At 34.9% G+C, this 13279-nt stretch overlaps 1 protein-coding gene across 1 annotated transcript in view; it reads left to right on the top strand.

Annotated features, from left to right (window-relative positions):
* Positions 1-730: 730 nt before the first annotated feature.
* Positions 731-13279, top strand: part of LOC142353757 (inactive tyrosine-protein kinase 7-like) — a 122418-nt gene continuing 109869 nt past the window's right edge. The window contains exon 1 of the mRNA XM_075406108.1: positions 731-1229. Coding sequence (XP_075262223.1) covers positions 1088-1229 — 142 coding nt within the window. The 5' untranslated portion in view covers positions 731-1087. The remainder of the gene's footprint in view (positions 1230-13279) is intronic.

Here is a 13279-nt window from a genome sequence, read left to right as displayed (position 1 = left end):
CGCAGCACACACGCCACAGTAAACAAAAACAAGTAAACAGAAGAGTAAACAACTATCTTCCAATCAACACAATCGCTCCAAATATCAAAACAAAAACAATTCATACCTTGCTTGAACTTTCAAAACTTTGCCCTGGGCTAAGTAGGGAACGCGGCCCGAGCCCAAAACAGGACAAAACCCTACGCCCTTTTATGTAGCAACAGTACTAAATCTAGTAATAATCCATCAGAAACAAGTACATAACGAGTTATAACCTTAAATATACCGCGGGTAGGGAAAATTAAGTACGCCGATCTTGAAAAATCCGCTTTAGATTTACCTCAAATTTTTTTACAAGCTATTGTATTTTTTGTGTTTAATGTCTCTATGCGTGGTTTTATAATCAAAACCCTCAAAAGTGGGTTTTATAGATCAAGTTCAAGCTCTTCGCTTATTGTGCACATATTTCGTTTGTTTGAAATCTGAAGCGGTTTTTCCGCCGAAAATCGATAATCTGTTTCCTTCTTTGCGCTCTTTGTGGCTATTCTTGAACTGGCCATTAACAGCGTGTGGGCAGATTACCCTTCTAAAAACCCAAAATTGCATTTGAGATTAATCTTACGATAAATTTTTTAATTTAAGCAAACTTGAACTAAAATGGACGAAATTTGTTTTAGGCAAATGCGAAATAAAATGGAACATTTTTGCTTAAAAATATTTAATTTTGGGGTTTTGTAATTGTTCCTTTTAGGGCTCGAGCGCGCATTCAAAATATAAGCTGAAATTATTATTCTGTTTTTTTTTTACGATTGAATTCACATTACGTCTGAATATTCAAAAATACCGATTATTCAAAAATTTACGTCAATTTTATTCATCCTTCAATAAATCTGTGCAAAATTTGTTAAATCTTTCCAGTTTAAATTTCTCCAGTTAATAAATTAGCTCACATTTAAAATTCAGCATATGAATTTTGTTTGAAACTATTAACTTACAAGCTAAAACCAAAGCTGATTAACAGGCTTTTGAAATTAATTTAACTAATTTTATCATTTCGTAACTTGCTATTTATCTTGTAATTCTTGGCTATAACGACACTACAATAACAATGAGGTATTACCAAACTCCTACAAAACTTCAGCTATTAAGTTTGCAGTTGAGGACTTCGATCCTGTTCATAACTATGGCAGCTGTGAGTTCTGCCGCGATGTTGGAAGAAAACCCCTTCAACCCTCTGCCCCCTCTCACAGGTATGACCAAGTTTTGCCTATAACGTTTGCGAAAATGGCGAGATGTATTTTGATACAGTTTAGTATACTTGTTATTGCATGAAATGTATTGAATTCTGCTCACCGAAGCAATTTTGCTAGAAAATTTCTTCAAACTATAGCTGAAATTTGCGCAATCCGAAATTCGAGTTGACATGTATTATCATCGTGTTCCAATTCTTCTGAAGAGGAACAATACGCAAAATTTACGTCAACCCAAAAGAAATTTTATATTGCAAAGTTGTCATTTGCATATTGCACTTTTGAGGGAGGAACTATATGGGGGGGGACTACATGCTCAACTGGTTTTTTTGGTCAGCTGATTTTGAGCGATTGATACATTCGTTATTGACAGTTGTGTGTGGTTTCTTTAGCAAGCCTGTCCAACGTGGAATATATCATTAAAATGGTTTTTTTTAAATATGTTTTTTTTTCAAGGAGGTATCGAGGTTTAACTTTTTGTGATCATTTGACTGATTTCTTGATTTCCGTTATGTTGGTTAACTTTTTCCGTAATTATGCTCAAAATGTGGTCAATTTGGCTAAAAATATAAGAAAATTGTTGATGATAGTATTTTTGGTTTTACCTTTAATAACAGAGAAGTGTTAATGAATTATTTGATCCAAATTTTGGCTAAATGTTCTGAAATGTCAGATTTTTCATCAATAATGGCACCAAATATGCTTCTTTGAGTCATTTTGCTTACGCGTTCCTGAAGTTTAAACAAATAACTGCAGACACAATCGTCTCAAACTCCTAAGAAGGCCAGTTTGGTTCCGTGACCTATGATATTGTTCTAGAAACTTAAAATTTGCTGGAATTTTTGTCAAATTATCTAATTCATTAATCTCTTAAACAATCATCTGTTTTCAATGGACGAGCAGCATCCCCTAATTTATTTCCTATGAAATAACTTGTTAATCTATCTAGGATTTTCTTTTTATTGAAATCTCATGGTTGTTATGATTTTTAAAACCATTTGGTTTCAAGAAATTAACGGATTTCTGAGCTCTACCACTTTTTATGTTATTGCTGACATTTTGCTGCTTGGTTCCATCTTCTTTCTTGTGAAATAAAATAAGTCCTTTTTGCGATTTGAGTTTTAAGGTATTTTTTGGCTCTGACACTACGAGTTTTGAAAAAAAAATTGGTTTGTACCTTATCCCATTTTTGAGGTTCTGTTTGTTGGTCTTTTCACGCTATTACATTAATGACAAATTACATATGACATTAATAGCGTTGAGAAAAGGTGCACTTGAACATAATTAATGCTTTCAGAGAATATGTATTTGTTTTAACGGCTTCGGAAACGTTTTCTCGCAAAATTTAATTGATTTTTTAAATACTTTTGACCGTATTTGTCGTTTTTTCATAGTCGCATGACATGTTCTGGATAATAAAGCCGCCTAATGTATCTTATTATTTCACCTTTACATATTGTGTTGCAACTATAATTTAGTTCTATAGTTAATCTATTAATTGTTTTCAAGTTCATTGATTGTGAATGTATTTACTGAGCTAACAATGCCTTCTCTGATTTTGACAGGATTATATTTTAAAGGAAAAGTGGGTTTAGTCTCATTAAAGCAACCAATTGGGCTATCTATGCAAAAGCCTATGCGTGTTTGAAATTCCAATGACAAGAAGTCTTCAGTAGGCACAGAAATTCATGGGTTGTTGACAATACAGAATACGATCAGTCATGTTGCGACTATAAGTTTTGATTTTGTCGCTCTCGCCGATACCCAAACATTGCTCCCAGTCGATGGGAGTACCAGTGACTATACAGCAGAGGAAGACTGCAATCCCGGGCCCAGGATTTGCCACAAAAATAACGGGGAAAAGAGTGTAAAGAGTGTATAAATAAAAAAGTACACTCCTATTTCTGCGTCTAATTAAGGGTGGAAGAGTGTAATTATAAGAGTTGTAATTTTAAAAAAAAAGTTTGAAGGAGGTAATGAGGATTGCTCACCCCATCTTCCCCCTGTCGAACATGTTACTTTCATTGTCTACATTAACCATTGCACCAACTGGCACTAGTAACAGATGTTTCAATTTGGTTATATTGGTAATTGTGTAAGAGTGTAATTTTTTATAAGTCCACACTAATTTACACTCCTTGCAAAGAGTGTAAAAAGAGTGGAGGAGAAAGTGTTAATACAGTGTAATTTTTTTTAATTAACTCTTACCCTCTTTTCCCCTATAAATAGGATTGGAATACGCATTACACGACAATCCCGCTAATTAGAGGCGGCTAAGGGGTGAAACCTCTGCTCGGTATCTCTTCTTCATTACCATTTTATAATTTTCATTGATAATTCGTAGGAACTTATATGAGATTAGGGTAAAAATTTCATGATCTTCCAGTGATCTTTTGCAGATCTTTTGTGGTTTAAAGACACAATGATCTTGCGCAGATCAAACTGAATTACTGCTTCAAATAGAAGGTCTTTCATTCCCTCATGCTCTCACCCAGATTGCTGTTTTTCTTTTCCTTTGTGCGAATTTCATTGATTTCCCTATTTTTTGAAATTGATCATGCAAGCAATTTTAAAACGCAACACAGGGTGCAACTGCATCACTTTATCTTTCACTTGCGCTGGCCTAGGTTGACATAATGTTAACAATCGCTCTTTTTTGGTGAATATAAAACAGTGTAACATTTCTAATAATGAGAATGCTTTCCTATTAATTTACAATAGATGAGATAAATATTTGTTGCGAGAGATATTTTGTGTATGAATGATATTTTACGTGTACGCGGTATAAATCATAACTCTCCTGGTTTCAATCGATATCTATGATTTGATGAGGAAGAGTCATAATTGTCCAACTAGAGTTCATATTTTCAACAATGGAATCGTGTGTCGACTATTCTGCTGTTGGATCGGATTCTACCTTTGAGACTGCTTGTGTCTGTGCTACCATTGGTAGTAGAAAATTCGCAACGTATCGACTTCTGTCTGTCCTCGCTTTTATATACACATCTGGAATCTTTATTCGCTACTGAGTCCCCGAATCTTGGTACCGGTTTTGGCGTCATCTTACTTTTCCTCGGAGGTCTACTAGTAAATTAATAATTGGAAAATTTTCCCGATGCCAACAATGAGCTTGAAGATACCAATGTTTTGTTGATTTTGTACGCGGTGCTTCCTGTCCGACGACTACTTGAATTTTGATCTCGTTTTTGTCCTCTTTTTATTGAAAAGTATCCGAAAATTTGATCCTGCATTTCGTTATGAGACTGGCCTTGAGAGCATTTTTTAAACCTTGGGTTGTTTCCAAACTTATTTGCGATAAGCTTATCGTCCGTTAGCTCCTTTTCGGAAATTTTGCGACTGGGTTTTCATTTGTTCGACAAATGTCATACTCGATGTGCGAGGCTGTATTACTGGGCACAGCTGGACTAGAGGTGTTGACCGTTGTTTGGCCTTACAAAGGTGACTAGGTCTGATTTATGAACCCTCTTATCGGGGAGTCCTGCAACTCAAATTGTTACTGTCGACTTTGAACTCTTCACAAATTATGCTCCCGCAGTCATGAATGACTTTGGAGGTTTTTCTTACCTCGTTTGGCTACAGAGATTTTTCGTACGACGTTTAAGCGTTTGCTGTTTTTATTAATCGGAATTTCCGGGAATCCAGACTTCTATTATATCAAATTGTCACCGCTCGCTGGTTGGAGAAGTCTTTCTTTTTTCGCTTTGATTTATTCTTCGCTGTTCAGATCTTCAACTGGCCCAAGTTCTCTAACCGGCCAATCGCGTCTTTATCTAAACGATTTCGCTTTCGTTCGCCAAGTTCATATTTGAGCAAGATAGGTTAAACGTTGATAGTGATAACTAAGCGTTCACTTTCTTTCACAAATATGCCTCGATTGGGGACATTTTTATTGTTTGTTGCTTAAAATATCCTAATTGTTGAACTATATTTTTCAACGACTCCCTTACATTGAACAATTTATGGTGGAACATATTGATGCATCCTAGTCTACGTTTTAAATTTTGTATTAAAAGTTCCACTTAACCGATGGATCTGTGCACATCTGCGGGAGGTAATATGGAATTGAAATTTTGTCCTTGCGCAGTTATGTGATCGGTCGGCCTCGTAGACATCTCGTCTGGTATAGTTGAGTTTGACATGAGCTCCATGTGATGAAAAGTACTTAAGTTGAAATCGTTCGATGCTATGCGCAATAGAGTTCTTTACGACTTTCACTCTTGAGTACTTTGAGAACCAATCAAGTCACTTTTAAGAATTATATTTAATTATTTGACCGTCATAGATAGATCCTTCAAAATCGACTTTTAATTTTTGATCAATTTGGACTCATTTACTTAGTGGTTCAAATTAGTTAGCAGATATTAGAAGTTTTTAAGTTCTTACCAAAACCAGTACACAGTTTACACGTTCACACTTTTCTGATCAATTCACGATTGCAAAATGGCTACCATACTCTCTGAGCCATTTCCGTCATGTCTCAGCAGCTCGGCGGGTGCGTCGCGAGAAGGAAATTGATAACAGCGTCTTTAGTTGCATTTGGGATTGCTAAATTGTTTTCGACGAAGGCCAGACCCCTTTTGACACTCAGAAGTTTCCAATGGCAATGGAAGTAACAAGTTCAGGGTAGAGCGCTTTAAGTGGGTTGAAGTTGGTGTTGAAGTACACGGCATTTTTTGTATAGTTGGATCAATTTCAATTAGTCTACCTTTTCAGATAAAAAAAATTTGGCCATAAAGATACTGTGAGGTTCAATTTTTTAACTATAGAATCATTTTGATCTAATGAAATTTTGAGGTCCGGCGAAGTAAAAATTTCATCCTGTCTTGAATTTTTTGATGTCATATAACTTTCTATCCAAATTCAGCTCAGAACGAATATACCGAAAAAAAACATTAGCGAGCTTTACTTTTTGAAAATGTGCTTTTGATAACATCTTCATGCTATTTTATACTTTTGCGTTTTGTGCGTATATAACTAAAACTTTTCCACTCTTACTGCGTAGGTTGTCGTTATTAGTTCATTCTTTACTCCGTGCAGTCGTACGATCAGACTCCTTGAATGGATTCATTCCATGGTTAAAGCGAAATTAGAACATTGATGCAATTTATCGACTCTTGTATACTTTTAACGACCTCAATCGCTTAGCGGTTGCTTGCTCACGTGTCGTTTTTTGTAAACGTGCTTTGAGTTTTAAACAATTGATTATCGTTTAGCGATTGAATATCGTTAAACTATAGTTTAACGATATAGAATATCGTTAAACTATAGTTTAACTATAGTTTAAAATGCTGAGTAGTCCTTTCACGACTGTTCAGAAACTGATAAGTTTGCTTTTACTTCATGGTCTTCCATACCTTGTTCTCCGTACATTTTGTAAAAATCATATTTGTGCTCTCTATCAAGATTTCTCAGATGCTTTTTGCTCCCTCTCTGCAAATGAATGTTTTCAGGACTTCCCTCCACCTCTTTGCAACTCTTTGCAACTCTGACAAACTGTTAACAAAATGACGATCTGTAGTCATTCTTACAATATTTGGGTAGCATAAATTTGATCAACAACTAAGTTTTCGTCGCACATTGAAAAAGAGCAGTGCTTATTACTTAGATTCCATGAGATGTAATCTACGAACCACAATAGCGTTTGTTCCAGCAAAATATTCTAAACTTAAGTCAAAAATTATTCTGTCAGACCATCGTGTGAGCCCATTTTTTGAATTTTTTGAATTTTTTTCTTCAGTTTGGAATGTATTGTTCAATGGTCTGTTAAAATTGTAAGTTATTTCCTTTGCAAAAAATATTTGAAGTGTTGCAAAGTCCATAGTACTAGTCAAAACTGCTATTCAAGCGCTTTGATTTCGTACCTGCTTTTTTAAAAATTTAAGAATCTCGATGCGTATGAAATAATTGCAAACCGTCTAGCGTGTTTTGCTCAAGATTAGCACCTAGCTAGTCTCTCTCTCTCTCTCTCTCTCTCTCTCTCTCTCTCTTTCTATCTATCTATCTCTCACTCTCTCTCTCTCTCTCTCTCTCTCTCTCTCTCTCTCTCCCACTCCCTCTCCCTCTCCCTCTCCCTCCCTCTCTCTCTCTCTCTCTCTCTCTCTCTCTCTCTCTCTCTCTTGAAGCGTCGAACTTTAATCTGATGTTCAGATAACAGTCATAGTGTGTGTTTTTTCAGCGAATTCTGAAATCGCCTCTTTAAGCGTTTTGAATGCTTTTTGGTTGCATGTTGTCCTGGTATTTTTGAGATTTGTAAATTGAGTTGTTATACAATTTTTGAAAAAAAAGTATACAAGAGTCGGTCAATTGCATCAATTTTCTATTTTAATCTTTTAATGAGCTGCATAATTTTTCCTGGTTTGGCATAAAGCTTGTTACGTGACGCAGGTTACTAGGAAATGACTTTCTTTTTTTCAAAGTTTTAGGAGAATCTAATTTTCATAAAAGCGGCTGTTTTTTGCAATTGCTAGACGAAATTCAGATTGACAGATTTGTGACGAAGACACGTAATCTTTTCTTTCCCAAATAGATTTTTTGGGAGGTTACTGGCAAATTTTTAGGCCTAATATTTCTAGAACTGTTATCCAGTTTCATTTAACAAGTTTCTCATATTTTTATTCTTCGCTTAAATCTTTTTGATACTATCAAAATGGCATATACGAGTTTGTGTATATGTATATATATATATATATATATATATATATATATATATATGTATATATATAGGAATTAAATCAGCCATCTGATGTTATGAAAAGAAATTTTTGAATTTCATCTGATTTATCCCTTAGGTCGTCAAAACTTGCTAGAATTAAGTTCCTGTGGAATATCAGCTACTATGTTGGAATAAATGTTTGGCAGAATCTGGATGGAGCTGGATTTATACATTAAGGGTTGAGAACCAAGCAGGACCTTTTTCTTGGGTAAGAAATCTCCTGGATAACCATGCCTATCAAACCTTCGATATTGAGTACCTGATATTTGCTCTTCAATACTGCTTTGTTTAATATATTTTTAAAAGTAATGCTAAATTGATTTTTTGTACCTCTTTATGGTGATGAAAATTGGTGATTAATAAAATTGTTAGCGACTATATTTTAACTTGACTATATGCGCCTATAACCAATGATTCTGGCCATCCTTTTTCCACATGCGCCTCAACATGAATTGATATATATTCTACCTCTCGGATTCACCCAACTCTAGCCTGGTTCGAATCTCGATCTAATCTTGTGGATGACGAACTTTCCTAATCTTGCTATCAAGTCGGAAAATTGTCGAAAAATCGCGGCTTTAATGTGACCAGGTGAATTTGGCAATCAGGTTTACCTGAGTTGCAGTTTGTGGTACCTGAATTAGATAAGCTTGAATAATGGTGAGTTCTATGCATTTGAATAGGTCTTGTTCTATTAACACTCTGTGCGAGTTTGAGATAACAATCAGGTCAACACCTCCGCGGCAGAGAAGACTAAGACTCTTAATATTGTGCTGTTGGAGCTCTTTATATTTGTTAGTTGTGTTCTTCGACACATCCAGCTTGAGATATTATGGCGTTCTACGTCTATCGCTAAACTCTACGTCGTGATTAAACTCTTCCTAAATCCGCCATAAATTTTTATCTTTTTTTGGTATATCGCGACTCTTTTATTTGCAATGAAATCTCGTTTAAACTCCTCCCCCAGTGGCCAGTGCGCAATAATGTTTAGCTGGGTTTTGGGTGCGATATTAAATTGATCGAAAGGTTCATCTTTTCCTTGACGTCTTGTTTAAAGTAAAAAGCGAATGTAGATAATAAATCTTGTTCGGATGAAAGCATTCCCAAGTAAATCCCATAATTTTTTGTCAAGAAACTTTTTTTGTTTTAATGGGGATATCTGTCGTGTACAACATTCTTGTTTTGGTTCCGATTGTTAGAAAGAGCATCGAACGTACTTTCCTTCCAGTTGATGCCAAGGCTTGTCACCGTATCAAAAATCAGTGTGATCAATCATATTACATGTGTGTTCCTCTTTTGCTTTCTTCATGGCATTCTTACCAAGTTTGTCTTTTTATGAAGCTGCGGGGTCGACCCGTCCACTGTTGATTTTTCGACCCGAGGTGGTGGATTTTTTACTGCTGTGGCTTTAACAAGTTGTCAAAAAAGATACTCAATGACGCTGTGATTGACAGTTTTACTTGTGAGCTACATTTTCCCCAAAAATGGGTGGGTTAGAGCTTTGTTCTTTGCAGAATGGTTTTATTCTCCGTGCCGTGATGTCAGTTTTAGCTGACTGCCCCTTGTCATGTATTCTTATTAAGCAGTAGAAAGAAGATGGCTATTTTGTCACAAGATCTGCAAGATTACAGGTTACTAATATCAGTTCTCCATATGCATTTTTAGATATCTTTTTTTTCTGACCACATTCTGCAGAATTTTTAAATAAAACTGATTGCTAGTTAATCTACTGTCTGTGCTCATTACAATGAAAAACTTAACTGGTCTACTGTTTATCGTCAGCCAAGGATTTGTTTGTTCATTACCAAAAAATGTAAGAACTTGGCAAAAATCAGGTTCAAGTTAAATGTTAACGCCTCGTTTTAAAACTTTGCGGTGCTAATTATCCCTCAGATTACAAGGAATCCCTTGAATTTTATTACTGTCTGTGATAAAAACGCCAATAAAAATGGAAAAATTTGGAATTCAAGGAACTGTTAAAATTTCTCAAAATATTTAAACGTGTACTTCAAACGTGTATTGACTTTGTATATTTGACTTTTATTATGTATTTTGTTGCAGTGCAAGAGACAAATGAACATTGCAAACACATTGAACGGCACGTTAACACATTACAAGGTAAACAAAGGAAAAAAATTCCCTAATAAAACCGATCGGCTGAGTTTTGCTACTTTCCTGCTCTCTCAATATTTGCTATTTCAGCCTCATTTTTTTAAATGTACTCTCAATGTTATTGCTAAAAATCTCGGACAACATTACTATTTGATTTCGCAAGGTCACTAAGATCTATATATAAATTTCAATGAATTTTTCATTTCAACTATAAAAAACAGAGTGATTAGGTTTTGATTATTAAGAGGAACATCTTTACGACTGGATAAAAAACCGAAGCAATTCAGTTCGTTAAAGTGATACCAAAAAATATCGCTTGGTTGAATAATGTTCTGGGATCTAATCATAACAAGAATTTAACTGTACGATATCTAACTATTTTTGGGAGTAATGCTTACTTGCGACTTTTTTCTGTATTTAAATTTTGTTCTATAAGTAAAGTTTAAAATTTGCTTCAACTCATGAGTACAATTTAATATGCAAACCCGTATAATTAATATCAGTCCTCCGCAGCATCCCGATCAGAAATCAAAAAATCTGAACTTAAATCTCTCTGATTAATTTCTGTTACCGGATCGAAGCTCGAGAAATCACTGTGAAGTCGGACTTGTACTGTATTCGAACAACAAAATTTTTCTTGCCGACATGCATAGTGATAACCGTTCTCCATCAGCTCCTTTAAGGATCTCCTACTTGGGAATATATCCTATAAAATAAACCGTTACTTTCTCTTTTTGTTGAACAGGTGGGAGCAGGGAAACACAACTTAACTAAATGACTTTGGGAAATGAGTTTATTAAATAAATTTTTTCCACTAACAATACAAAATTAGTCCTAGGACTAAAAAAATGCTTGTCAGCGTTTTCAATTTGGTTCTTGATTTTGATTTAATTATTTTCTCTGAGTTATCAAACATTGTCCAAAATGGTTTCTAAAACTTACAACAAAGGGCTCGTCTAATGTCTAACACAAATTCTGAATCAAATTAACTTTGAAACCAATTTCAGTTGAATGTTAACTGCAGCTCTCCCTTTGATTTTTTTAATTGTGGTCAAAGTAATAGTCTTGATCTCGAAGGTTTTGTGGAAGCAAAAAAGAAACTGTCGCTTATTTTATGACCGTAGAAGAATGTTAATCATTCTCCGTTCTTTTTTTCCTGCTTCTATGAGGAGCTTGAAGGAGATAATTTTTTCAGAGGAATTTATTCTCTTTAGTGATACTGAATAGATCAGAGCGAATAATTCGTAAGAATTTACAAAATTGTGGTCTAAACAACAAATTTGAAAAGAAAACAGTGTGACTTATTATGCTACGCACAAAAAGTGAATGGAAAGCTTGCCGCCAAAAGTCAAGAAGAATCCAACACAATTTCCGCAGAGAATCAAAACTGTACTGACTACAAATCAGATCAGATCTAACTAAGACTGTATAAGTTAGATATAAGTCAGAATCTGCTGTTTTTTCAATTGTCGGTCTTCGATCGTTTCGTTCAAAATTTTTGATAGTATTCAGAGTGTTTTAGCTATGTTTTTCCGGCGAAGTACATTTGTGTATTGCAGAAAATCCGACTTCATTCTTTTCCAACGTCCAGTGAATTTGTGTTGTCGTACCTTGGCCAGGATGAGGTGTGAAACCCAGCCCACTTGGATTAGACTCTTTTGCGTTACGCACAGAGGTGTCGGATCATATAGACCGAAATTGGCTCTGATCAGACCTTTTTTAGTACCGCACGGTTTTTTCCGATCTATTTTTATTGCGTAACAGCTGCCATATTTATTTGCATTGCGCACTGGCGGTGCCAGAGCCAGTTGGGTCGCGCATTTTGGATACTCTGCCAGACACTTTTAAACCTTGAAATATCAGCAATCAATGATCCAATGTTTTGTTTTCAGACAAGAGGACGTCATTTTACGTATAAGGTCTTTTAGTTCTTCAAAGAAATATTAGTTACAAACAAAGATTGCAGTTCAGCGCCAAAACTTAATTTTAGTGTGGTCTTTAATGTTCACCAAGGCAAAAAACAGTTCGTTTTAGCTAGTTATGGCAACCTTCTGTTGAATTGTACAAGAACTGAACATAGAGTAGTTAACAAAAGAGTTTTTCCATAGTAGCATTTTTTTTAAATCTTAACGTTTTGTAAGCTGTAGGTAAAGGCATGCTCAAAATTTGCAAAAGTTTTGAAAATTTTGCGCCAACTTTTAGCTATAATTTGTGACAATTATGCTCATTTTGCTGCGTCTCTTCAAGTTTCCTAAGGGAATTGAGGCGACGGTTTAAATTTTTACCTAATTAGTGTTGCTTTCGACCATTTCTCATAAAAATCTGGTTGCCTAATAATCAAAATCAAAAGGGAAAAACTTCTGCAAACAGAAATAACGTTTATCAGATGTATGAACTGCCCCTTTGAGCAAAATTTGTGTTGACAAATTTGCATTTTTTGTCTTTTTTGTTTTTATCAAATCACATACGTAATGAATCAGAAAAACTCAAAAATCCATATCGACGAGCTTTCTTCGTTTATTTTGAGTTGCTGGACAGTTTTTTGGTTCTTTCATTGCTATTCTCACTGCTACCTCTTGTGTAATCATTAATGTCAGCTCTTTATCAAGTAATATTTGTTGCGAGCTCTTATAATGATCTTCGTCAAAAAAGAAGGATAATTTTTGCAAAAAATTACTCCTATAATGACATCTATATTAATGTTTTCTGACACTTTTTCGAGTTTGTCCAGCCCGATACAATTTGAAATTTTAAAATGAAGAAACCCGTGAAATACTCACAAAAGAAAGAAGTACACATAAAAATGGTCCAAAGTAAGTAGCTATGTTTCTCTCATTTCTCTAGATTCTAACAAAAAAAATGTGCTTATTAGCTGATTATCTGTCTTTGGAGTTGTTTCTGGAGGCCATCAACTCTTGTCATAAATTTTTTTGGAAGAATGGAATTTTCTTTGACAAAATTCAACAATCCAAAATTTAAGCCTACATTTTTTGCTTATCAAATTTGCTCTGAAATTAAACATGATTTTCTGATTGTTTTTATGGAGCTAGGTTTCTAAGAACGTTTTATTTTCTGACGCAAGAAAAATTAATTGTTGTCAAAATTATTGTTTTTTCTTGCATATCTTTCTCTTTCAACGAGTGTGCCGTCACCACGCAGAGCTTAAGTTAACAACACCATTTACCCTTTATTTATCGTCTCAACA

This window comes from Convolutriloba macropyga, chromosome 1 (genome assembly GCF_964194025.1).
Source record: "Convolutriloba macropyga chromosome 1, txConMacr16.3, whole genome shotgun sequence".
Lineage (NCBI taxonomy): Eukaryota > Metazoa > Xenacoelomorpha > Acoela > Convolutidae > Convolutriloba > Convolutriloba macropyga.
The sequence above is the reverse complement of the archived record's forward strand: the minus strand, read 5'-3'. Positions and strand labels throughout refer to the sequence as shown.